This window comes from Triturus cristatus, chromosome 12 (genome assembly GCF_964204655.1).
Source record: "Triturus cristatus chromosome 12, aTriCri1.1, whole genome shotgun sequence".
Taxonomy (NCBI): domain Eukaryota; kingdom Metazoa; phylum Chordata; class Amphibia; order Caudata; family Salamandridae; genus Triturus; species Triturus cristatus.
In genome coordinates this window covers 106,905,567-106,930,849 of record NC_140595.1, presented here as the reverse complement: position 1 = coordinate 106,930,849, position 25,283 = coordinate 106,905,567, and the positions used below count along the sequence as shown (strand labels likewise).

Sequence of the window (25,283 nt, the reverse complement as noted above, 5' to 3'; positions counted from 1 at the left end):
AGTTTCTCTGACCCTTTATTCATTAGTCAAATATCAATCAGGTTACAGAATTGAAAATAGGAAAATAGAATTAATACAGGACATATTACAGTCTGCATATAAAGCATCACATTTAGAAAAGAAAAAGTGGCGCAAAATATCACTCTTAAAGAGTTTCTAAGAAAAGAGTGAGTCTTGCAAGGCGAATCAATAATCAATAATGGCAAAAATCTCCCATGAAGAGAAATAAATGCATAGGACAACTGCATCTTTTCAAAAGCAGTTAGTCAAAGCATGAAATTTAAAGTTTGGCACCTAAAATCTAAACCTGTTCTGATCCTCTCAGCTCTCTCTCTGCCTCTCTGTGCTGTTCATCTGCCTCTGTCTCAGGAGCTGCAAAATAGCCCCCTCAGACGCAGCCCCTCCTTCTCTCTCTAAGGCTTCAGTTATCTGACTACTGTCCTGCCTGGCGTTCAGGAAAAATTGAGCAAAAAGCCACCCCACCTTCCTCTGTCTCTCCTCGGACGAAATCTCCTCCCAGTCTGCACCCGCGACGTTTCACGTACCTAACCCATATGATGTCTGGCCTCATCTGCTGCCTCTCCTCCTCCTAAAAACAGCAAGCAGCAAAACACGCCTCCAAAGAGGTCATTATTTATACTCTAATTCTTGACTGACTACACAAATAATGTTGCGGTTTTCAGTAAAGTTTGCACTGATTGGTTAGCATATATCATATGAGGGTCTCACCATCCTGTTCTCATTGCAAATCCGGTTTTAACAAAAAACACGTTAATGATAAATACAATCATATATTTCAGCACCATTTAATAGGAAAAATGTTTCAGTCTATTTCCTTTTTTCCTGTCACATCGCACGCAGGATAAGCACATTCCACAAACACTGGTACATTGGCAGGACTACAAGAATTTAAAGTTTACGGTGTCCTTGAACTAGGTCTTCACTCGAGGCACTTGGCAGTATGTAGCTGTTTTCTGCGCATGCTCTCTCATTTAATATAATTTCACAGCCTTGCTGGATTCACAGGCAGCCATTTTATCTTAGGCCCAAAAATAAAACAAACACAAAAATAGTATTCATTTACGAAATAGAACCCTTTCTGTTTATCTCCCCCATGCTAATACGTTGTATCATTTATTTTCCTAGCAAAAGCTATTAGTTTAAAGCAGCTTTTCTATTATTTGTGCACAACATGCAAAAATGCGCAATGTACAACATGGCATAAAACATGCACCAGTGCAAACTTTCAAAGCACACACAGTTAATACATACTCATAGCAACATGCTCTAATGTTTTAGATAGCTTTTCATGCAAAATGCTTTAGCCCCACGTGCAGTGATGGTGCATGGTTAATTTAATACACATTATAAAAAGATGTGTTATCAACTGAATATGTATTTGTCTAAATATGCAACAAAGCCAAAGTCTCTTGAGACAGGAAACAGGGAGTGTAATTTATAAGGGAAAAGAGCTGGGAAGAGAGAACACACATTCTATGATTATCCTCAAAGCTAAAATAGCCACTGAAATCACTAGTTTTCTCTACACTGCAAAACACGTTAATTCAGCACAAGCATTTCAGACTGAAAGCATTGACCAGGCCTCATTTTATGTCTTTCACTGTGCTTTGCACCAAAAGTGCTACTTTTAATAAGCATTTGACTAGGCCTCATTTCGTGTTTCATGTGCCATGTGTTTTCCGCTTGCACCAAAGTCTGCGTCAATTTAAATGCGGTCTGCCCGAAGCACAAAAATAAAGCAATGCCTGACTCCAGATGAAATCTGGGCTACGTCAATACTTTGCCATCTCCTTCACAAACTTATCTCCAAAAGTAGGGCTTTAGCCTCCTGACCTGTCTTCTTACTTGCTTGCTCCACTAACTTTGGCTCAATATTCATCAAGAGACTTGTCGTATGCTCTGCACCAAAACATCCACACCAGTCTCCTGTAAATATGTCTCCTCATACATGGCACACATCTTTGTTATGAGCCCACATACACCTAGAAGGCAATCCTGACATCCTTTTAATCCCCTTTCCAGACTTGGATCTCTCCCTGATTTGTTCAAGAAGTGTAACATCTTAGAATCTAGATCCGGCATCAACAATAAAGATTGGCCAGAGATGGCCTTGGACATTCAGAGCGAAGTCATGTTCTGACTTCCTTAGGTATCTCCCGCCTAATCCACAACTCCAATTATTCCGCCACATGCTGTGCTGGGAGCTACTGACAGGGTAATGGATGCTGTATGAAATGTGAGCCCAACATATAATCCCTCAAGGGATCCTTCACCTTCTCCACCTGTTTATTTTACACTTTCTCTTTTTTTTTTTTACTCTTTTCTTTTCTATTCCTCATCCTCCCTGTCTCCTAAATCAGATGAACACAAAATGACAATGCCCCCGCCCTGCTGGAGGAGTCATCACAGGCCACCCCTCTGTGATCCCTCTTACTGGCCTTCATAACCTTCTCACTCAACTCAAGTTTCCCCCCCGAATTGTACTTTCCTTTTGTCTTTAAGCCCTTCTCTTTTTGCATATACTTCTTTTTCTGAGTCGCTTTACAAACACCACTCTCTCCAGCCACCTTATCCGTAGCCTTCAACTGACCAGAGCTGCTTGTCCTCATTCCTGCTCCCAAATTTCCGTTCCAAACTTTCCATACAATCATCTATTTTCTTCCCTAATTGGGTTGCCAAGGTTGAAACTACCTGACACATTCCTGGACCTTATCCTCAATGCTCCTTTCTGATGCACCATTACCTTCCATTCTGACAGAATATATCTCACCAGTCTAAATTTTATCAATGGAATCCAAAATCTTTCCTTCAACTTAATGTATAGCACTCTTCCAAAATATCTCTGGACTTCAACTACCAGAGATCTTCTGCATCTCTCATCACCAAGCTGAATCTGACTAAAAAAACACTTCGAAACTATCCCTAAATATCACTGCCTGGCCTCTCCTTATGAAAGGCCAGACTGCCCCAATCCCAAATGGCAACCTGCGTCCTCTGACACTCGTACGGCAGCTGCCTATAACTAAATTCGGCCCAGCCAGCAAACGTGCTCCACTCCATCAGGCACCCCTCATGTAAGCGCCGGTCCATTTCTTATATTTTCCCTCTCATAAATTAGGGGTTAATCAAAGCACAACTACGAAGCTGTTCAAACTCTCTAATCCTGCATGTCCCACCGGCATTCATCCGAGCACGCTTGCACTTGGCCGTGCCATACGCTATGCTACTCGCGATCCAGGTTGCGCTCGTCCCTATGGAAGGCACCGTCAGCGCCTTAATCAAGCAAAGTTCGGCCCATTCAAAAGACACGATGCCTAAACAGTTGTATCACCTTTCCATTTAAATCAAATTTTAGAGTTACCAGTTTTCTTTCCAAAATCCAGAAACTGCAGCAGAACAAGCTTTACATACACTTGATGTTAAACGTGCACTTCTGTACTATTTGGAACACACAAAACCATTCATAAAAACACAGCAACTGTTTGCATCTTTCTCAAATCTATGTAAAGGTAAAGCCATATAAAAATCAGGAACAGCATGATGGATAATCACATGCATACACATTTGCTATGTCAAAGCAACACGAGCATTTACAACCATGCCAAGGGCTCATTCATCAAGGAATAAAGGAGCCACAATGGCATATATTGGGAATATCACTCTCATTGACACCTGTGAAGCAGCAACATGGATAAACCCACACACTTTTACAAAACACTACTGTGTGGATGTATGAGCCAAACAATATGCTCCAGTTGGACAAACAGTCCTTCGAACATTATTTCTAGGAAGCACATCATCTCATGCCTAAGGCCACCAAGACCAAGGTACTGCTTTACAGTCTTAGCCAACACATGCTACGAATGGAGTATGTTACTTACCATGTAAGAATCTTTCGTAGCGGGTGCTGCTGCAGATTCACATGCACCCTCTCACCTCCCCAGCAGATATTGAATGCAGACAAATATACACACCCATACAGCATGTTATACCCCAAAGCTAACTTAGCAGACCATATGCTCCTTCCCTATATGGCACGGAGGAAACGCATGATCTAAAAAGGAGCCGTGGAACATGTGCAATACCTCAAGGGGGAGGAGAGATGATGTACTTTCTCGTTCAAAAGCAACTTGCACGGTCCGAGCCCTATTCTAGATGGCAGGAGTGTGCATAGTATGTTAATCTGCCACACTACACACTACAAATAGATGCTTACAGGGTAAGTAACATACTCCTTTCTTTACACTTTTGTGAAACGATTGATAGTTTTGAAGAATAACTGCCTACTTTTTCAAATAAAATCAAATTTGGACAAAATGGACTACAAACAGGCTGCTAAATGTGTGCTTTTATTTTGAAAAGTTTGATTTTCTAATGAAAAATGTTTATTGGATGTATTTTATGAAAGTGCAACAGAATGTGACACATGGGCAGGACTGTTCACTACTTACACTTCTCCACGGAGATTACTAGGAGAACAAGCTATTGCCCTTGTGATTTGTCCTTATTGTTTTTTAGGTTTGCATGACTAATCACATTTATGATAGTAGCCTGCAAAAGAATGAATACAATTACACATTTTTGATGCAAATTTGATTTCATAAAATGTTTACACAATAAACATAAAAAGGTTAGGTACAAACTGTGTATTTCCAATTGTTACAAATAGAATAGAGATAACATGCCTCTTCAAGGTAATTCAAGTCTCTTAATTCCCCTTCTCACAAAAAATAAAACTAATTAAACATTGGATGGCAGCCCCAGAGCAATATACATTGGTATAGCATCTGCTCCTTTCTGTAACGTGCTGCCTTTTTGTTCTTTCACAACTCTGGCCCAAATGGGAACAAGTACAGCATTCCTCCATATCCCTGGACAAACCTGCCACTACTATGAAAAGCCGCTCCGGACCACAGGATCTTCAAGGTTGCGACTGTCAGCTCGAGAAGATTCTCAGAACAATCTCTTACTGTTACATAGGCCTGGCCCCTTGAAATACCTCCATACATTTTTATCCAGGAATGTTCATTTTTTATTTGTGTTTTGTATCATTAGAGAAGTGATTTAGCCTGGGTAGACATTGCTGAACTAGTCTGAATTTTTCTGGACACCATTTTTTTAAATGGCAGATCTGTTGCAGTGATGATGTAATATTTCAGGAACCATGAGACCTATATCCTCCATTTTTATGTCAAAACATAGGCTTAGGGGGTCAAGTAGGCTTATAGAGATAAAAAATAAGTCCTCAGAGCAAACATTCCACCATTTTCCAAAATGCTGGATCTAAAATGATGTGTTTTAGCCACCATATTGGTAATCTATTTTAATACTGTTTTGGTTTTTCTGTTGATTCAAATTCGTAAACATGAGCAAAGGAAGTAGTAGCAGAGGATCTTTACCTCCTGACAGTGTTGCTAATTACAAAATCTGAGGACTCATTCAACAACAAAAAATGAGTCATTTGCCAAACTGATCCAAAAGAAAATCTAACATCCACTACGGCTGGACAGAGGAGAGTTCGAGTTGCTTCAGAAATACTGCAAAGCCAAAGTTCCCAAAAGTTTGAAACTGATGGGTGAAGAGGATCAAATATTTTATCATTGTAACAACAAGTGCTGCAAGTCGTATACAATGAAAAAAATCCTGGAATTTTTTTTGTCAAAAAATAGCAGAAACCAGTGAATCACAACAAGAATTTGAGTTTTCTGAGAATGCGACCACAACCAAACCCAATACCCATCCACTTAGAAGATTAATGGCTATCCCTCGTCCACCTCCAACAACTGATCACAAAAGCAGAGGTCCTTCAATGTGTTATCTGTGGTTTAGCCAGAACATGGACACTAGGGATAATGAAAGAACAAAGTACAGAGTATGTGAGTACCAAAGGGCAAATATATTTTTAACTGCAGCGGGTTTCTTCGAAAATGAAGTTTTTAGCCGAATATCTGCTCTAAACAGCAAAGTTAATGTATTTGCAGTGGATTTGTATGCCCACCGGAACTGCGTGCATGCGTACATTCGAAAATATGAATGTACGATGAGCTCCCAGCAGCAATGTAACAGCCGGCCTTCAGTTAAGTTTGCACTCTTTGAAAAAGCAAATTACGTTTTAAAGCCACTCCTGAGTGCTGGCTACGGGTTCACACTCAGTGAGATCGGAGAAATAATGGTCAACATTGATAAAACTGTTTTGATCCACAAGAATGAAATTAAGATTGTTCTGGTCAGAATGTGCAATAGCAGAATTATTTTTGTCAGTCTTACAAAAAAATGAGCTACTTACGTGGTAGACTGGGATGTGATGATGGCTTTCACTGATTTTGCAATCAGTGCAAGCCATCCTCACATCCCAGACTACCACAACGTTTCAAAGTGGCTGAGGACAAGTATCTTCTTCGACCTGATGCTGCGGTCCACAAAGCTGATTTCACTGACTTTATCATATCAATTATTCGGTGCAGATGAAGGATAAAGAAAAGCCAGTTCCTCAGTAGGCTGGAATTCATGCTCTGATCTCCCAGAATACTGTCCCACTGAAGAAGGCTGGGATTTTACCAGTAATTCCATCCCCAGTCACAAACTACACAATAGTATACACAGCTCTAAATAATTTTCAAAATGTGCGTGTTCAGCTTGAAGACCAGCCTATCCTGACAATTGTCTGTGATTAATGTGTTTTCCTTATTGTAGCTGACATTTTTATGAGCAATCAAGTAGGATTTGATGATCTTTATCCAATGACGGGTGTTTTCCACATGACAAAAGTTGTGTTGCAGTGTGCAGTAAGTTATCTCAGTGGGTGTGGCATAGACAATGCACTTATGGAGGCTCAAATCTTTGGAAGCAAAACTTTCCAGTAAGTATTGAGCAGAACTCATTATGTTTGTTCGTTACAAGGTATGCTCATCGTATCTGAGGCTATAGAAACATTGCATTGGAATGCTTTCTGGAACAAGAAAGGCAAATTAAGTTTTGCATATCCTATGTCAGAAGTGAAGAAGGCACAGGGTACACTTCATTCAAAAGACATAATGCAAAGCTAGGTAATGTTCAATACACTCAGTTCAGAATCAGAAAACCTGAAAAACAAGTTCATAGAGTTTGTCAAAGATTGTGAAGAAAAATCAGAACTTTGCAAGTACTGTGGAAATGTTTTAGACATGATAGCTCTAATTACAAACGTGGTACATGCTGATCAGGAAAATGATGAGAAGCTGCATGTCAAGACTATGGAGTCATTGATTACTGTGTTTCACAAATCCGATTGCATACACTACAATTAGATATGGGTCCTGGTATATGCAAAGAGTGAAGAAGCTAGAGGTGGAAAACTACACCTCAACAGAAAATTCATCCAAATACATTTTGTAGGGAAAGACAGAGGCAAAGTTCAATGCTGTTACTCCAAATATGAACCTGGAACAGACGATCCCGAGATCACAGTAAAGCTCCAACAGAATTATTGGTCAGACTCGTAAAAGTGACTATGTTACTCAATGGCAGCTAGTTTACCATGAAGTCCTTTCTATTTGCAATGTTTCCAGAAAGATGACAAATGCAAAATGAATGGACCATTGTGAAACTGTTCCTCACCACAAACTCGTGGGAAAGAGAGGAGAACGTTTTAACATGTTGACTGCCTTCTTCATTTCATGCAGCAGCAAGGAAACCACTTTGAAATGACCGAGCCTGTGCGACTAGCCAATTTTGTGACCAAACAATATGTGAATAACAATATAAAGTCACGTCTATTAGATGTCCTGGAACATGGATTGAAATTATAATTGAATTGAGCATAATTCAAGGATTGTCAGAGTTATTGATATGGTATGGAAAATGAGAAAAAAGACATTTAATTGCACTTGATATTCTGTACAAGAAATTTGACCCAGAGAAAGCCAGTGTTCTTATCAAGGCACATGTTCTTACGGGTGATTCTGCTATGAGCAAAATTGGAACAAAGCTTGGAGTTTAACTGCTGAATCTGTGAAGTTCCTGAAGGGATTTTATGACCCAGAAGAGGAATGTGACTTTAAAGACGTAGAAAATATCTTGTATGTGTGTGGAAAGCGAGTTCTGACTGTCACACATTTGATGATCTTTGGTACAGTAAGTTCAAGAGATCAGTGCGGCTAAGTGACCTGCACCAATGTCATATTCTGTGCGCAGGCACATTAAAAGAGCGTCCTACTTGATCAGAAGATGTGTAAATATTTTGGATCATGCATATGTAGAGAAAGATCTGTGTGAATTTGGTTGGGAAGAAATTGATAGGGTTCTAAAACCTACAAACTTCTAAAGCCTCTACCCACAGAACTTACACATACATGTTCTTACAATACCTGTCCTATAATAAGATGTCCCTGTCGATATGCTCTTCCTAAATGTTCAACATTCTGCTAATATACCACAAACGATTGCTGACACAAATAAATAAAGTGAATTATGAAAATGTGTCTAAAACGGAAGTGATAAACATAATTTTATTTCATATTCAGATCATAAACATTGTTTGGTGTCTACATAATAGGATTAAAAACCATTATTATTTGTTTCATACTTTTATATGTCTCTTCTTCTTTATTATAGCCGCCATTTTGGAAAATGATAGAAGGGCTGCTCTGAGGAGTTTTTTTTTTGTCTCTATAAGACTACTTGTCCCTCAAAACCGATGTTTTGACACCAAAATGAAGTATATAGGCCTCATGGTTCCTGAAATATTGCATCATCATTGCAACATATCCGCCATATTTAAAAATGTCCTCCAGAAAAATTCAGCCTGGATCAGCAATGTCTGCCAAAGATTAATTATTTCCCCAATGATCCAAAAACACAAATCAAAAATGAAAATCGATGGAAAAATGTTTTTAACAGGTATATCAGGGGGCTCAGATTATATAAGAACAGAAAATAAAGTTATGCAGCAGATCTAACACAGCAGCTCCTCCTTTGTAAATCTGCATCCAAAAGTTGCATCCTCTCTGAGACTTCCATTCACCCCCCTTTTAAGAGGACAGTAACTTCCACTGTCCCTTATCACTAGAGAAATAGAGAGAACCTTGAAAGTATGGGATGGAGGGAATTAAACTCTGTTAAACTTGTCTAATCTACCATCCTTCCCAACATTTCCCTTTTCAAATTAATATGTTTTCTTCTCAAAGTTCAGTTGTACTAAAGATCCTGTAAATGTGGTACATTATCTTCAGTCGAATCATGTTGTATTCTTTGTCATGACCTTTTCTTTTTGACCATTGTAGGAAATGACAGCCCCACACAGGGGGGTAATTAAGTCTTTTAGAGGAGCCGCTTCGGAGGACGGTCCATTTGTCCATGACACAGGGAAGGAGCTCAACACACAGAGGGCAAACCTTCACAGCCCCAACGGGGAAGGCGATCCTTCCTTCACAAGAGACTTGCAGTCAGAGTCAGTAGCTGAGGACGGTAAGAAGACTTCTGTGTTGACTCTAAATTGAAACCAAATGGAATTATTTCTAAAGCACAGCAAAAATAACAAGCATACATCTTATGTTTTTTTAGGATACTTAAAGCTTGACCACAGACACTTTGATCTTTACTAGAACCTTACATTTTTAACAAAGACCTAAGCCACTTCCATTGTCAGCACAACTTCAAGCCAAAACGTGTCCTGAGAATGTCGTCTTAGGAAAGTTCATAAAATAGTACTATGTTGGGTTCCAGATTATTTCTTTGCTTTACAACAAATCATTTTAGGAATTGGTAAATGACATTGGTTTAGTATTACAACCTCTTTCTCACTTTTAGGAAAAAACTGTTACTTCACTGCTTTTCAAAGCCTTCAGATCATGGGTTGTCAATTGATAGGCTACAGAATGCTAAATTATTTGATTGAATTCTTTGAGAAATGAATTCTTTTGGAAAAGTGTGGGTGGTGCTAAGAGATCTAGCACTCAAACACGTCAGTGCAATCGTAAGCAGGACTAAGAAAATTACCATAATTGGAAAGCTTAACTTGTTGACAAATAATTTTGGAAACTACTGGATACTTACTACAGATTCCTGAACTTGTGTCTATTCTAAAGTCCCAGAGTTTACTTGGAAAACTCAAAAAGCAGTTCCCCTGCTCACCGGTAGGTGGTATGAGCAACTTCAGTAGTGATGAACCGAGCTGCACATAAGCACCACGCATGTGTGCTGATGCCAGTTTCTTTTCGTCTGCCCCTTCAGATGCGGATCTGGAGCTCTGCTCTTCTTCTTCACTCCGCATCAATAACATTGGGCTGTGGTAGAGTCCCAAGGGCATTTGGCAGCTGATGAGGCAAAAGAGTACGATAGCCTCTTGTTTTGCATCTGGAACCCAGTTTAACCCCTTGTTGTTAAGAGATGTGTATTTTGACATTAGGGCTACTCCTTGCATTGGTGAAACAGTTTACACTGGATTGTGCGGTGTGAATGAGGAATATACAAGCTTTTGAGCTGGACCATCTCATAATCAATGGCAGTCATTGTAAGAACATGACCTGCCACCAAGTGTAATATGAGCAATTTGCTTCTGATGCTATCCTTCCTGTGGATTTGTTTTGATACTGTAGATACTGTAGATTAAAACCGACCTATAAAGGACATGGACTCACTTGGGCTGGCTCACCATAAAGATGGAGAGCTTGTGGCTAACCTTTCAGATTCTGCCTAAAGATGGTGTTGGGTAAAGCAAAATGTGAGTTACTGCATCAAAGACCAAGTATTTAACAATGTTTATTTTTTCTCCTCCAGGTCTTACCGAGGTTGTAGAAGATTCTTCTGCATTGTTGAATTCCACAGTGGGATTTGAAAGAAGAGCACGCAGAGGCAGGCTTGGCCTCAATCTTTCCCCACCACATAATACTCTTTTCGTGCCCTCAACCACCTTCAGCTCCACCAAAGATAATGTGGATCAGGACCAGCAGCTGAGGGGAGGCGTCGCTATTAAAGAAACCGAAGTTTAGGGCCCAAAATGGGACTGAAACTGGAACATTGTTTTGGAGAAAGGAGAGGAGAGTGTCATAAAAACTTGATTTTTTTTTCTTCTGAAAAACGCATATTAGCTTAAAGTAAACATATATAGTTATATACCTATTTTTTAAAAAAAGATGTCACACTACAGCAATTTTATTTGCTTCATGAAAAGTGTTTCCTGCCTGCCCAAGCAGGCTGTTTGCTGTTGGAGATAAGGGATCACTTCTCCACGTATTCTCTCCAAGTGAACAAAATCGACAGAAATGTATTTCCTGAGGACTTGTTCCCACTTCCACTCCGCATGCCAACCAAGGGGGCTGGAGAAAAGAGAGGAAGATGCTTCTGGAAGACCTGCTTCTCCTCCCATTCACCCTCATGAGAGAGATTGCAGTATAATCTGTACAAAATGCACTATTTTATTTTCCAGGCAAGGATAAATATGTACTTGTGTGCATTTTTCTGTAAAAAATTCCCCAGCTTTTAATAAAAACAATAAAAAGTTTCATCACCACTAGCGCCCACAATAGCACTCAGAGTTCTTTCTGTGAGCTTGAGGTGTCCACAGTGTAAGTTTGCTGAAGTGACTGGAAACCAAAGTGGGAGCTTCACAAAGAATGTGTCAAGTGGCATTAAACATACCACAAGAAAAAAACACTTTTTATACCCACACCTGTTTGATTCAACTCTTAATTCACAATCGAGACGAGTGATACTTCATTTTCATTGAATAGTCAATAGGCTTTGTGTAGAATAGCAATGTATTGCTTAAAAAGAGCTGAAGAGTACTGATAGAACGTAGTTCAACAAATGACAAGTGCTGTGATCTACAATACTTAGACATGTAAGTCTACATTCTCCCATATGATCAATGATCAAGCACAGATGTCCAATACTCCCTGCGTATAATCCCACTTAATCACTCACCTGTCTTCACTTTCACTCACTCACATTCACACTCTGTCACACTCCCGCTGACTCACTTTAACACATTCACTCGCTCTCGCTCACATACAAAACAAGAAAGATATATTTTTATCCTTTTTTATAAACCCTTTAAATTGGTTCTGAAAAGAATCGTTCTTTGTGTACATACTTGTTTAGTTATTTGTGTTTTACATTTAATGGAAAAACATAACAAAACGAACATAGAGCCATGATAAAAGTGGAAAAACTGAATTAAACATGGGGATGTCGACTCTGCAACCAGGATCTCCTCATCACCTTTGTGGACGAGAAATCTTTGCACGAAGACCCCTGTTGAATTCACAGCATCCTTAAAGCATCTTCAGCATCCTTCATCCCTTGCATCAGGACCAGTGGGACCTGAACTTACTCCTCACATTTCTTATGTGTTCATCATTTGAGCCTCTGCACAGCTGCCCCTTATGGTTGCACACTTGAAAGAGGATTTTCTTAGTGGCAGTTACTTCAGCCAGAAGAGTTGGTGAACTCCAAACCTCAAGTGTGAAACCTCCATTCACCTCCTTTTCCCTTGACAAGTTGGTGATGAGAATCACAGCTGCTTTCCTACAAGAGGTGGTTACTCCAGTCCACTTAGGTCAGTCTATGACTCTCTCCATGTTTTATCCTCCTTCCCACTCTACTAAATAGGGGGGAAAACGTAATCGCCTCAACCCCAAGAGAACTGTAAGCTTCTACATAGACAGAGCTCGAGAGTTCGGACTGGACATCAACTCTTCATAGATTACATTGCAAAAATAAAATGCAAGCAATCCACAAGCCAACTATCTCCAGATGGATTATCCTTTGCATCAAGATCTGCTATGCCATGGCACACAAGAAACCTCCCGAAGGTATTCATGGCCCTTCTACTAGAGCAAAGTCATCTAGTTCCGCTCTTTCTAACAGTGTACTAGTAATCATTACCTGTAAAGAGTGACCTGGTCTTCCCTTCACAATTTGCTAAACATTAGTGCTTAGATTCTGAAGTGAGAAGGGATGGACACTTCAAGTCTGTTCTGCAGGATTGTTTTTGTATAAACAGACATGCACCCACTTCCGGTAGCAGGATGGCTTTAGGTATCTATGAAAAAGGTGAGAAATCTACAAGTAGGTGTATTTATCAGAAGAACAAGCGACTTACCTTTGATATTGCCTTTTCTGGTGGATACAGTATCTATCTGCAGATTCCTCACCAACCTACTCCCCACCATCTATATATATGTATATATTTCCTCTCAGCCTTCACGCAAAAAAACGCCCTCCAATTCACCACACGTCCCGAGGACGACCAGAAGAGCGGCACAGACAGATCCTTCGCAACAAGGTCATTTATTTGTTTTTTAGAGTTAAATGAGCCTCCATTAGTCACGGGGCCATGAACAGAAAAGTGCAGAGGTGCATACAAACAAGGATGACCTACGCGTTTCGGCTTGCACCTTCTACTGAGTGAGTTTGTGTGTGTCTGTGTGTGTGTGTGTGTGTGTCTTACTATCCTTGTGGGGACTTGGGTGTGATAACACACTCACGCTGCGGGGACTTGATTGCACTGTGTGGACCTGAACCCAGGTTCTCACAAGGCAATGTCTTCTAAATGATAAAAGCATGACTCCAGGAACATCTGTGTCGATTTTTGAAACTTTTTAAATAATTGCCTTGTGGGGACCTGTGTCTCATGAAGTGTGTTTATATTTTTGCTCAGCTCTGCCCCTGTAGATAGGAGGCGGTACTGCAGTCTTAAAAACACTTTCCTCACCAGAAACAGAAACTAGCAGCAGAAAGGACAGACATACCAAAGTAAAAGCTGCATAACCCTGGGTTTTTCCAAATATTTTCCATTCAAATTACCCTTTTCTCTATTGATTTTAAACTTTTTGGTTCTATAAATTATTAGTGGCCTTCTATAGACTGCTAAAAGCAATTTGGGTCACTAATGCCATTTGATACCTGTTGGAAGGCGGACCCCGAGGAGTCGGCGAGACCACCAAGGGGGGGGGCCCTCACACTGCACGAAGTAGCCGAGCGCTGCCGAGAAGCCTCCTGAGAGATCCTTCTCCTATCACGTACTAGCACAGTAACACCACCACACAGGACTCAAGGAGGTTGTCTCAAGATGAGCAATTCTTTATCAGTATTTAAAGGTTACGAGATCAATCTTTACACAAAATCGATCGAGGGATCCACCAAAAGTCTCAGTGTCTCTTTGGAAGGGTAGGGGTAGCGGGACAGTCTTTGGCAGGAGCTCGGTACGAGGGTACCTGGGGCCCAGTTCTTATCCTCAAGCTGGAGGACCTCCGGATCTCGGAGGGGTCGAGCCGCGACGGCGTCAGCAGGGCTCTGGCGTTCAGTTCGTGGGGAGCCGCGATCAGGTCAGCAGGGCTCTCAAGGTGGTTTCTGCTCAGCTCGAGCCGCGACGTCGTCAGCAGGGCTCCGAGGGAGGTTTCAGCGAGGTTGGGCCGCGACAGCGTCAGCAGGGCCCTGATGTTCCGGGAGGGCTTCAAAGTGTTCACAAGAAGGAGCCGCGACGCAGTCTGCAGGGCTCGTGATAGTTCCAACAAGATTTCTTCTCCGTAGGGTCAGCCGCGATTCAATCAGCAGGGCTCTCGACTCCGGGATACAACTGCCGATCTGTGGCGGGGTCGCCCCAGATATAGGTCTGGAGCCCCTTGATGTCCGGACCCTGGCGCCCGGGGGGGGCGGAGAGGCCGGGTGGAGGTGGCCAGACGCCCAGCAGGAGAGGCGCCAGGCCAAAGAGAGTTGCAGGGCGATCACACCTGGGGATGGGTGGACAGTTGGGGGTCTCATCGATACTGTCCTCCGCCGGGGGCGGTGAATGGTTCCTGCGGCACCCCCTGGCCAGTTCTTGGTGCCTCGATGTCGGGGCTTCGCTGGGGCCGAGGCCGGGTTGAGCGGGGTCGCGCCGGCTGGTGCACAGAGTCACGTGGATGCCAAGAAGATGGCGGAGCCACGAGGGGTATGCGACCTCGTGCGGCTCGGGATGAGGGGTCTCGGTGCAGTTCGGAAGGGTGGCCCGTGAAGGCCGGGGCGGGGAACGGGCACAATCCACGGGGGTAAGGACCACGCCACGAGGCCGGGTCCAACAATACCTATCTGCAAATAAACAATGATGCTGCAATAATATGCAATACAATTTAAAATGAATAGATCGTTTTTGGCAAGTAACCATAAGGCATCAATGCCTATTGTTGCATTTTAATGCTTGTATCAGAAATTCAGGATCTGTATATTACTTTGCCTTTGTTTAAATATTAATTTGCACCATGAATATGTTCTTTTAGATGATGGCTAGATGAATGGGTTACTAGCATTGTATTGCAATAAGGGTAACATTCTCACAAGCAGTGAACTGAATCAATGGGGATGTTTATTTTTAAGAGAAAAGGCATGTTATTATAATTACAGTGAACTTCTTAAAAGATATATGCAAATATTGCCATAATATGTTAGTGCATTTAAAACATTTGAACTGCTTAATTTAAAATTGGTTCCTGAAGCTTACCAAATTAAAACAGTTTTTTGACATTCCCAAGGGTGGATGAAGAACAATCATAACAAGCACTGGCAAAGCAAATAGGTCTCGCCTATGCAAGAGCTATTGGGTTTGCCAATGTGTTTTAGACATCTTGTACACCAGCGTGACTGCTGTTTAGCATGGCTAAATGTTAGTGGTGTGGAGTGTCATAGAGTGGAGTGGAATACAGTGAAGTAAAGGGTGGTTGAGTGGAGTGGAGTGTTGTAGAGTGGAGTGGAGTGCAGTGGAGTGCAGTGGAGTGTTGTGGAGTGGAGCATTGTGGAGTGCAGTGTTGTGGAGTGGAGTAGAGCAGAGTGTTGTAGAGTGGATTAGAGCAGAGTGTTGTAGAGTGGATTAGAGCAGGGTGGATTAGAGCAGAGTGGAGCAGAGAGGATTAGAGCAGAGTGTTGTAGAGTGGATTAGAGCAGAGTGTTGTAGAGTGGATTGGAGCAGAGTGGATTAGAGCAGAGTGGATTAGAGCAGAGTGGAGCAGAGTGGATTAGAGCAGAGTGTTGTAGAGTGGATTAGAGCAGAGTGGAGTAGAGTGGATTGGAGCAGAGGGGTGGAGAGAGGATTAGAGCAGAGGGGTGGAGAGGGGATTAGAGCAGAGGGATGGAGAGTGGATTAGAGCAGAGTGTTGTAGAGTAGATTAGAGCAGAGTGGATTAAAGCAGAGTGGATTAGAGCAGAGTGGAGCAGAGAGGATTAGAGCAGAGTGTTGTAGAGTGGATTAGAGCCAAGTGGAGTAGAGTGGATTAGAGCAGAGTGGTGGAGAGTGGATTAGAGCAGAGGGGTGAAGAGGGGGATTAGAGCAGAGGGCTGGAGAGGGGATTAGAGCAGAGGGGTGGCGAGGGGATTAGAGCAGAGGGTTGGAGAGTGGATTACAGCTGAGGGGTGGAGAGTGGACTAGAGCAGAGGGGTGGAGAGTGGATTAGAGCAGAGGGGTGGAGAGTGGATTAGAGCTGAGGGGTGGAGAGTGGACTAGAGCAGAGGGGTGGAGAGTGAATTAGAGCAGAGGGGTGGAGAGTGGTGGGGTGGGGAGTCGATTAGAGCAGAGGGGTGGAGAGTGGTGGGGTGGAGAGTGGATTAGAGCAGAGGGGTGGAGAGTGGATTAGAGCAGAGGGGTGGAGAGTGGAATCAGTGGGGTGGAGAGTGGTGGGGTGGAGAGTGGAATGAGTGAAGTGGAGTGAAATTGGTTCCTAAAGTTTACCAAATTAAAACAGTCTGTTGACATTCCCAAGGGTGGATGAAGAACGATCATAACAAGCACTGGCAAAGCCAATAGGTCTCGCCTATGCAAGAGCTATTGTGTTTGCCAATGTGTTTTAAACATCTTGTACACCAGCTAACTGCTGTTTAGCATGGCTAAACGTTAGTGACGTGGAGTGTCATAGAGTGGAGTGGAATACAGTGAAGTAAAGGGTGGTTGAGTGGAGTGGAGTGTTGTAGAGTGGAGTGGAGTGCAGTGGAGTGCAGTGGAGTGTTGTGGAGTGGAGTGTTGTGGAGTGGAGTGTTGTGGAGTGGAGTAGAGCAAAGTGTTGTAGAGTGGATTAGAGCAGAGTGTAGCAGAGGGGATTAGAGCAGAGTGTTGTAGAGTGGATTAGAGCAGAGTGGAGCGGAGTGGATTAGAGCAGAGTGTTGTAGAGTGGATTAGAGCAGAGTGGAGTAAAGTGGATTAGAGCTGAGGGGTGGAGAGTGTATTAGAGAGGGGTGGAGAGAGGATTAGAGCAGAGGGGTGGAGAGGGGATTAGAGCAGAGGGGTGAAGAGTGGATTAGAGCAGAGTGTTGTAGAGTGGATTAGAGAAGAGGGGTGGAGAGGGATTACAGCAGAGTGTTGTAGAGTGGATTAGAGCAGAGTGGAGCAGAGAGGATTAGAGCAGAGTGTTGTAGAGTGGATTAGAGCCGAGTGGAGTAGAGTGGATTAGAGCAGAGTGGTGGAGAGTGGATTAGAGCAGAGGGGTGGAGAGGGGATTAGAGCAGAGGGCTGGAGAGGGGATTAGAGCAGAGGGGTGGAGAGGGGATTAGAGCAGAGAGGTGGAGAGTGGATTACAGCTGAGGGGTGGAGACCAGACTAGAGCAGAGGGGTGGAGAGTGGATTAGAGCAGAGGGGTGGAGAGTGGTGGGGTGCAAAGTGGATTAGAGCAGAGGGGTGGAGAGTGGTGGGGTGGAGAGTGGATTAGAGCAGAGGGGTGGAGAGTGGATTAGAGCAGAGGGGTGGAGAGTGGAATGAGTGGGGTGGAGAGTGGTGGGGTGGAGAGTGGAATGAGTGGGGTGGAGAGTGGTGGGGTAGAGAGTGGAATGTGTGGGGTGGAGAGTGGTGGGGTGGAGAGTGGAATGAGTGAAGTGGAGTGAAATTGGTTCCTAAAGTTTACCAAATTAAAACAGTTTGTCAACATTCCCAAGGGTGGATGAAGAAACATCATAACAAGCACTGGCAAAGTCAATAGGTCTCGCCTATGCAAGAGCTATTGTGTTTACCAATGTGTTTTAGACATCTTGTACACCAGCGTGACTGCTGTTTAGCATGGCTAAACGTTAGTGGCGTGGAGTTTCATAGAGTGGAGTGGAATACAGTGAAGTAAAGGGTGGTGGATTAGAGCAGAGTGTTGTAGAGTGGATTAGAGCAGAGTGGAGTAGAGTGGATTAAAGCAGAGGGGTGGAGAGTGGATTAGAGCAGAGGGGTGGAGAGAGGATTAGAGCAGAGGGGTGGAGAGGGGATTAGAGCAGAGGGGTGGAGAGTGGATTAGAACAGAGGGGTGGAGAGGGGATTAGAGCATAGTGTTGTAGAGTGGATTAGAGAAGAGGGTGGGATAGTGGATTAGAACAGAGGGGTGGAGAGGGGATTAGAGCATAGTGTTGTAGAGTGGATTAGAGCAGAGTGGATTAGAGCAGAGTGGAGCGGAGTGGATTAGAGCAGAGTGTTGTAGAGTGGATTGGAACAGAGTGGATTAGAGCAGAGTGGAGCAGAGTGGATTAGAGCAGAGTGGAGCAGAGTGGATTAGAGCAGAGTGTTGTAGAGTGGATTAGAGCAGAGGGGTGGAGATTGGATTAGAGCAGAGGGGTGGAGAGAGGATTAGAGCAGAGGGGTAGAGAGGGATTAGAGCAGGGGGGTGGAGAGTGGTTTAGAGCATAGTGTTGTAGAGTGGATTAGAGAAGAGGGGTGGAGAGTGGATTAGAGCAGAGGGTTGGAGAGGGGATTAGAGCATAGTGTTGTAGAGTGGATTAGAACAGAGTGGATTAGAGCAGAGTGAAATAGAGCAGAGTGGTGTGGAGTGGATTAGAGCAGAGTGTTGTAGAGTGGATTGGAGCACAGTGGATTAAAGCAGAGTGGAGCAGACTGTATTAGAGCAGAGTGGAGCAGAATGGATTAGAGCAGAGTGGAGCAGAGTGGATTAGAGCACATTGTTGTAGAGTGGATTAGAGTAGAGTGGATTAGAGCAGAGGGGGTGAGAGTGGATTAGAGCAGAGGGGTGGAGAGAGGATTAGAGCAGAGGGGTGGAGAGGGGATACGAGCAGAGGGGTGGATAGGGGATAAGATCAGAGGGGTGGAGAGTGGATTAGAGCAGAGAGTTGTAGAGTGGTTTAGAGAAGAGGGGTGGAGAGTGGATTAGAGCAGAGGGGTGGAGAGGGGAGTAGAGCAGATGGGTGGAGAGGGGATTAGAGCAGAGGGGTGGAGAGGGGATTAGAGTAGAGTGTTGTAGATTGGATTAGAGCAGAGTGGATTAGAGCAGAGTGGATTACAGCAGAGTGGAGCGGAGTGGATTAGAGCAGAGTGTTGAAGAGTGGATTGGATTGGGTGGAGAGGGGATTAGAGCAGAGGGGTGGAGAGGGGATTAGAGTAGAGTGTTGTAGATTGGATTAGAGCAGAGTGGATTAGAGCAGAGTGGATTACAGCAGAGTGGAGCGGAGTGGATTAGAGCAGAGTGTTGAAGAGTGGATTGGATTGGAGCAGAGTGGATTAGAGCAGAGTGGATTAGAGCAGAGTGGATTAGAGCTGAGTGGATTAGAGCAGAGTGTTGTAGAGTGGATTAGAGCAGAGGGGTGGAGAGGGGATTAGAGCAGAGGTCTGGAGAGGGGATTAGAGCAGAGGGGTGGAGAGGGGATTAGAGCAGAGGGGTGGAGAGTGGATTAGAGCAGAGTGGATTAGAGCAGAGTGGAGCAGAGTGGATTAGAGCAGAGTGTTGTAGAGTGGATTGGAGCAGAGTGGATTAGAGCAGAGTGGATTAGAGCAGAGTGGAGCAGAGTGGATTAGAGCAGATTGTTGTAGAGTGGATTAGAGCAGAGTGGAGTAGAGTGGATTGGAGCAGAGGGGTGGAGAGAGGATTAGAGCAGAGGGGTGTAGAGGGGATTAGAGCAGAGGGGTGGAGAGTGGATTAGAGCAGAGTGTTGTAGAGTGGATTAGAGAAGAGGGGTGGAGAGGGGATTAGAGCAGAGTGTTTTAGAGTGGATTAGAGCAGAGTGGATTAAAGCAGAGTGGATTAGAGCAGAGTGGTGCAGAGAGGATTAGAGCAGAGTGTTGTAGAGTGGATTAGAGCCAAGTGGAGTAGAGTGGATTAGAGCAGAGTGGTGGAGAGTGGATTAGAGCAGAGGGTTGGAGAGGGGATTAGAGCAGAAGGCTGGAGAGGGGATTAGAGCAGAGGGGTGGAGAGGGGATTAGAGCAGAGGGGGGGAGAGTGGATTACAGCTGAGGGGTGGAGAGTGGACTAGAGCAGAGGGGTGGAGAGTGGATTAGAGCAGAGGGGTGGAGAGTGGATGTTGGAAGGCGGACCCCGAGGAGTCGGCGAGACCACCAAGGGGGGGGGCCCTCACGCTGTATGAAGTAGCCGAGCGCTGCCGAGAAGCCTCCTGAGAGATCCTTCTCCTATTACGTACTGGCACAGTAACACCACCACACCGGACTCAAGGGGGTTGTCTCAAGACAAGCAATTCTTTATCATCAATAGAAGGTTACGCTCTCAATATTTACATGCAGGGATCGAGGGATCCACAAAAAGTCTCAATGTCTCTTTGGAAGGGTAGGGGTAGCGGGACAGTCTTTGGCAGGAATGTGGTACGAGGGTACCTGGGGCCCAGTTCTTATCCTCACGCTGGAGGACCTCCGATCTCGGAGGGGTCGAGCCGCGACGGCGTCAGCAGGGCTCTGGCGCACAGTTCGGGGAGAGCCGCGATTCAATCAGCAGGGCTCTCAAGATGGTCTCTGTTCAGCTCGAGCCGCGACGTCGTCAGCAGGGCTCCGAGGAAGGTTCCAGCGAGGTTGGGCCGCGACAGCGTCAGCAGGGCTCCGATGTTCCAGGTGGCTTTAAAGGGTTCACAAGAGGGAGCCGCGACGCAGTCCGCAGGGCTCGTGATGGCTTCGGCAAGAGTTCGTCTCCGTAGGGTCAGCCGCGATTCAATCAGCAGGGCTCTCGACTCCGGGATACAACTGTCGATCTGTGGCGGGGTCACCCCAGATATAGGACTGGAGCCCTTTGATGTCCGGACCCAGGCGCCCGAGGGGGGGCGGAGAGGCCGGGTGGAGGTGGCCAGACGCCCAGCAGGAGTGGCGCCAGGCCCGAGAGAGTTGCAGGCCGATCACACCTAGGGATGGGAGGGCAGTTGGGGGTCCCATCGATACTGCCCTCCGCCGGGGGCGATGAATGGTCCCTGCGGCGCCCCCTGGCCAGTTCGTGGTGCCTGGATGTCGGGGCTTCGCTGGGGTCAAGGCCGGGTTGAGCAGGGACGCGCTGGCTGGTGCAGAGTGTGACGTGGATGCCAACAAGATGGCGGAGCCACGAGGAGGATGCGACCGCGTGCCGCTCCGGGTGAAGGGCCTTGGTGCAGTTCAGACGGGGGGCCCGTGAAGGCCGGGACGGGGAACGGGCACAATCCGTAGGGTTAGGGACCACGCCACGAGGCCAGGTCCAACAGGCGTCCCCCCCAGCCGAAGGCATGGAGAGTCACCCATCTCCTTGGGGATTCTCCTCGTCAAGGCGGAAGAAGCGGGACAGGCCGTCGGCGTTGGCGTGGTCATTGCCGGGCCGGTGTTCAACGTCAAAGTCCATCCCTTGTAGCGAGATGGACCATCGCAGCAGCTTGGGGTTCTCGCCCCGCATTCGCATTAACCATTGCAAGGGCCTGTGGTCGGTTTGGACCCGGAAGTGGGCGCCAAAGAGGTAGGGCCGGAGCTTCTTGAGGGCCCACACCACAGCGAAGGCCTCGCGCTCAATAGTGCTCCAGCGTTGCTCCCGGGGTAGTAGTCGCCGGCTGATGAAGGCCACTGGTCTGTCGAGCCCCCTTTCGCCAGTTTGGGAGAGGACGGCCCCGATCCCATACTCGGAGGCGTCCGTCTGTACCACGAACTCCTTCTGGTAGTCCGGGGCTTGCAGCACCGGAGCAGTACACATGGCCGTTTTGAGGGTGTCGAAGGCTGTTTGGCAGCGGGGCGTCCAGTGTACCTTCTTGGGCTGTTTCTTGGACGTTAACTCTGTGAGGGGGCCAACAATGCTCCCATAGTCCCGGATAAACCGCCGGTAGTATCCGGTGAGGCCCAGGAAGGCCCGGACAGCGGTCTGGGTAGTGGGGGGTTCCCAGGTCTGGATGGCATCTATCTTTGCTTGGAGGGGGGCCACCTGCCCGCTCCCCACTTGATGGCCCAGGTAGGTCACGGATCCGTGGCCGATTTGGCATTTGCTGGCCTTGATTGTGAGCCCGGCCCGCTGGAGGGCGGCCAGGACGGCCTCCAGGTGGAGGAGGTGCTCGGCCCAGTGGTTGCTGTACACGGCAATGTCGTCTAAGTAGGCCGCGCTGAAGGCCTCAAGCCCGGCCAAAACCTTGTTCACCAGTCTTTGGAAGGTGGCCGGGGCGTTCTTCATTCCGAAGGGCATCACCCGAAAGTGGTAATGCCCATCCGGAGTAGAAAAGGCGGATCTTTCTTGGGCACCGGGGGTGAGCTGGATTTGCCAGTACCCGGCGGTGAGGTCCAGCGTGCTCAAGTAGCGGGCGGCCCCTAGGCGGTCGATCAGTTCGTCGGCCCGGGGTATCGGATGTGCGTCTGTCTTTGTTACTACATTCAGGGCTCGGTAGTCCACGCAGAATCGCAACTCCGGGGGGTGACCGGGAGCTGCGGCCTTGGGCACCAGGACGACAGGGCTGGCCCACGGGCTGTCGGAAGGCTCGATGACCCCCAGGGCCAGCATCTTTGCTACTTCGGCCTGGATGCAGGCCCGCACTCGGTCAGGCACCCGGTAGGCTCTGTGTCGTATGGGGGGGCTCTCCCCGGTGTCGACGTCGTGGACGCACCAGTGGGTCACCCCCGGGGTGAGAGAGAAGAGGGCGGCGTAGTCCCGCAGTAATCGCTGGCAGTCGTTGCGCTGCTCCCGGGTCAGGGACGAGGCGAGTTGGACCCCTTCGATCGATCCATCGTGACTGTTCGATTGCAAGAGGTCGGGTAAGGGCTCGGAGTCGTCCTCGCTCCCCTCGTCGGTCGCCAGCAGCAGGCTCAGTTCGGTCCGGGCGAAGTGGGGTTTTAGTCTGTTCGCATGTAGGACCCGGAGGGGGTTCCGGGGGGACTCCAGATCGACCAGGTAGGTGACGGGACTTTTCTTCTCCACCACCTTGAAGGGCCCGGTCCACTTGTCCTGGAGGGCGCCGGGTTCGACCGGGGCCATGACCCATACTTTCTGACCTGGCTCGAATTCTATGGTGGAGGCGTTTCGATCGTACCACCGCTTCATGTCCTCCTGGCTGGCCTCGAGGTTGGCTTCGGCCATGGCTCGGAACTTGCGGGTCTGGTTTCGGAGGGTCAGGAGGTATCGGTAGACGTCAGGAGGGGCGCCTTGGGGCTTCATCTCCCAGCCCTCCTTGACCAGGCTGAGTGGTCCGCGGACCGGGTGCCCATACAATAGTTCAAACGGGCTGAACCCCAGGGACTTCTGCGGGACCTCCCGATAGGCAAACAGGAGGCAGGGCAGCAGGACATCCCATTTCCGCCGGAGGGGTCCTTCCAAGCCCTGGATCATCCCTTTCAATGTCCGGTTGAACCGCTCAACCAGCCCGTTCCCCTGAGGGTGATATGGGGTCGTGAACTTGTATGTGACCCCGCACTGTTGCCATAGGGACCGCATGTACTTGGAGATAAAGTTCGTGCCACGGTCGCTCACCACTTCGCTGGGGAATCCCACTCGGGAGAAGATCCCCATCAAGGCCCGGCCTACCACAGGGGCCGTTATAGTTCTGAGCGGGACCGCCTCCGGGTACCTGGTGGCGTGGTCGACGAGGACCAGGATGAAGCGGTGGCCCAGGGCGGTTTGGGGGTCCAGGGGTCCCACAATGTCGATTCCGACTCGTTCAAACGGGGTACTGACGGCGGGAAAGGGCTGGAGGGGGGCCTTGACCCGACCCCCCGTCTTTCCGCTGGCTTGGCAGGTCTGGCAGGACCGGCAGTGGTTGTCCACATCTCTCCGCATCCGAGGCCAGTAGAAGTGGGTCACCAGACGACTGTACGTTTTATCCTGCCCCAAGTGTCCGGCGAGGGGCACATCATGGGCCAGGTTGAGAAGGAACTCCCGGAAGCGGAGGGGGACCACCAACACGCGGCTGGCCCCGAGTTCTGCCACTTTCTGTTCACTGTACAACAGGCCCTCGGCCCAGTAGATCCAGTGGGTGCCGGTCTGGTCACCGTTGGCTTGCGCGGTTGCCTGCTGTCGGACCCCTTCGAGAGAGGGACAGGATTGTTGCTCTTGCTGGAACTGCTCTCGGGTGGGGCCCCCTTCATGTTGCCATTGCGTCAGTTCTGGTAGGGCGCTCGGAGAAGTCATCCCTTCAGGGGAGGATTCGCTGGGCCCGGGGCTGGTATCCGCCGCCTCCTCGCTGCTGGCGGGAGGGGGTGTGAGCCCCTCGGGTTGGGCCGTCCTGGAGGTCGAGGAGGAGCGGGGGGCCTGGGCGGTCATGGACCGGGTGATGGCGCAGGCCCAATCAGCCAGTCCCAACATTCGGAGGTGCTCTCGTCGTTCTACTTGAGCCCAGGGGGAACTCTCCAAGTCGTTCCCCAGGAGGCAGTCGACCGGGGCGTCGTCGCGCACCGTCACCTTCAGCAGGCCCGTCACCCCTCCCCATTCGAAGGGGACCAGGGCCATCTGGCATAGGCTTTCGCTGTTGTCGGCCGTCCGCACAGGGCACAGCACATTCGGCAGAATCTGTTCCGGGGTCACCAGGTGGCAGCGGACAGCGGTGATACTGGCGCCGGTGTCGCGGAGGGCTTCGGCCCGTTGTCCGTTGACCGTGACCTGCTGCCGGTACTTCTGGGTGTTGGTTGGGATGGGGGTGCAGGGTACCATCTCTCGGCTACCCAGGCAGACCAGGGACATGGCTGCCGGCTCCCACTCAGTGTCTCCTTGGTCGAGGGCCTCTTCTTCCCCCTCTCCCCCCAAGGCGGCGGCTGTCAGCTGCCGGGGCGGGGGCCCGCCGGCCCCATTTCTTCGGTTCAGGGGGCAGGCCGGGTCGCTGGCAAAGTGTCCGGTTTGTTGGCAGCCATAGCAGGTCACGGGTGGCCGTGGTCCGGGTCGGGCCGGGCCCGCCCTTCGCGCTAGGCTCGGGGAGAGATGGGGCTGCGGGGGCCCTCGAGGGGGGCTCCTGGGGGCCCCAGCGGGAGGGTCTCGGTTCCTGTTCGGCCCTCCCCCCCCACCGCGCTGGCGTGGGGGTCCGTTGGGGTTCCTCTGGTACTCCCCCATTGAGCTCCGGGGGACCCGGGAGTTGACCCATCGATCGGCCTCGACGGCAAGTTTTCGCGGGTCGGTCATTTTGCTGTCGAGGAGGTG

General features: G+C 47.6%; 1 protein-coding gene across 1 annotated transcript in view; it reads left to right on the top strand.

Moving 5' to 3' along the window:
• Positions 1–11,035, top strand: part of LOC146772766 (rho guanine nucleotide exchange factor 11-like) — a 288,100-nt gene extending 277,065 nt beyond the window's left edge. Inside the window, 2 exon segments of the mRNA XM_085637030.1 lie at positions 9,282–9,465; positions 10,777–11,035. Of these exon segments, the coding sequence (XP_085493156.1) occupies positions 9,282–9,465; positions 10,777–10,988 (396 nt within the window). The 3' untranslated portion in view covers positions 10,989–11,035.
• The last annotated feature ends 14,248 nt before the right edge of the window (positions 11,036–25,283 follow it).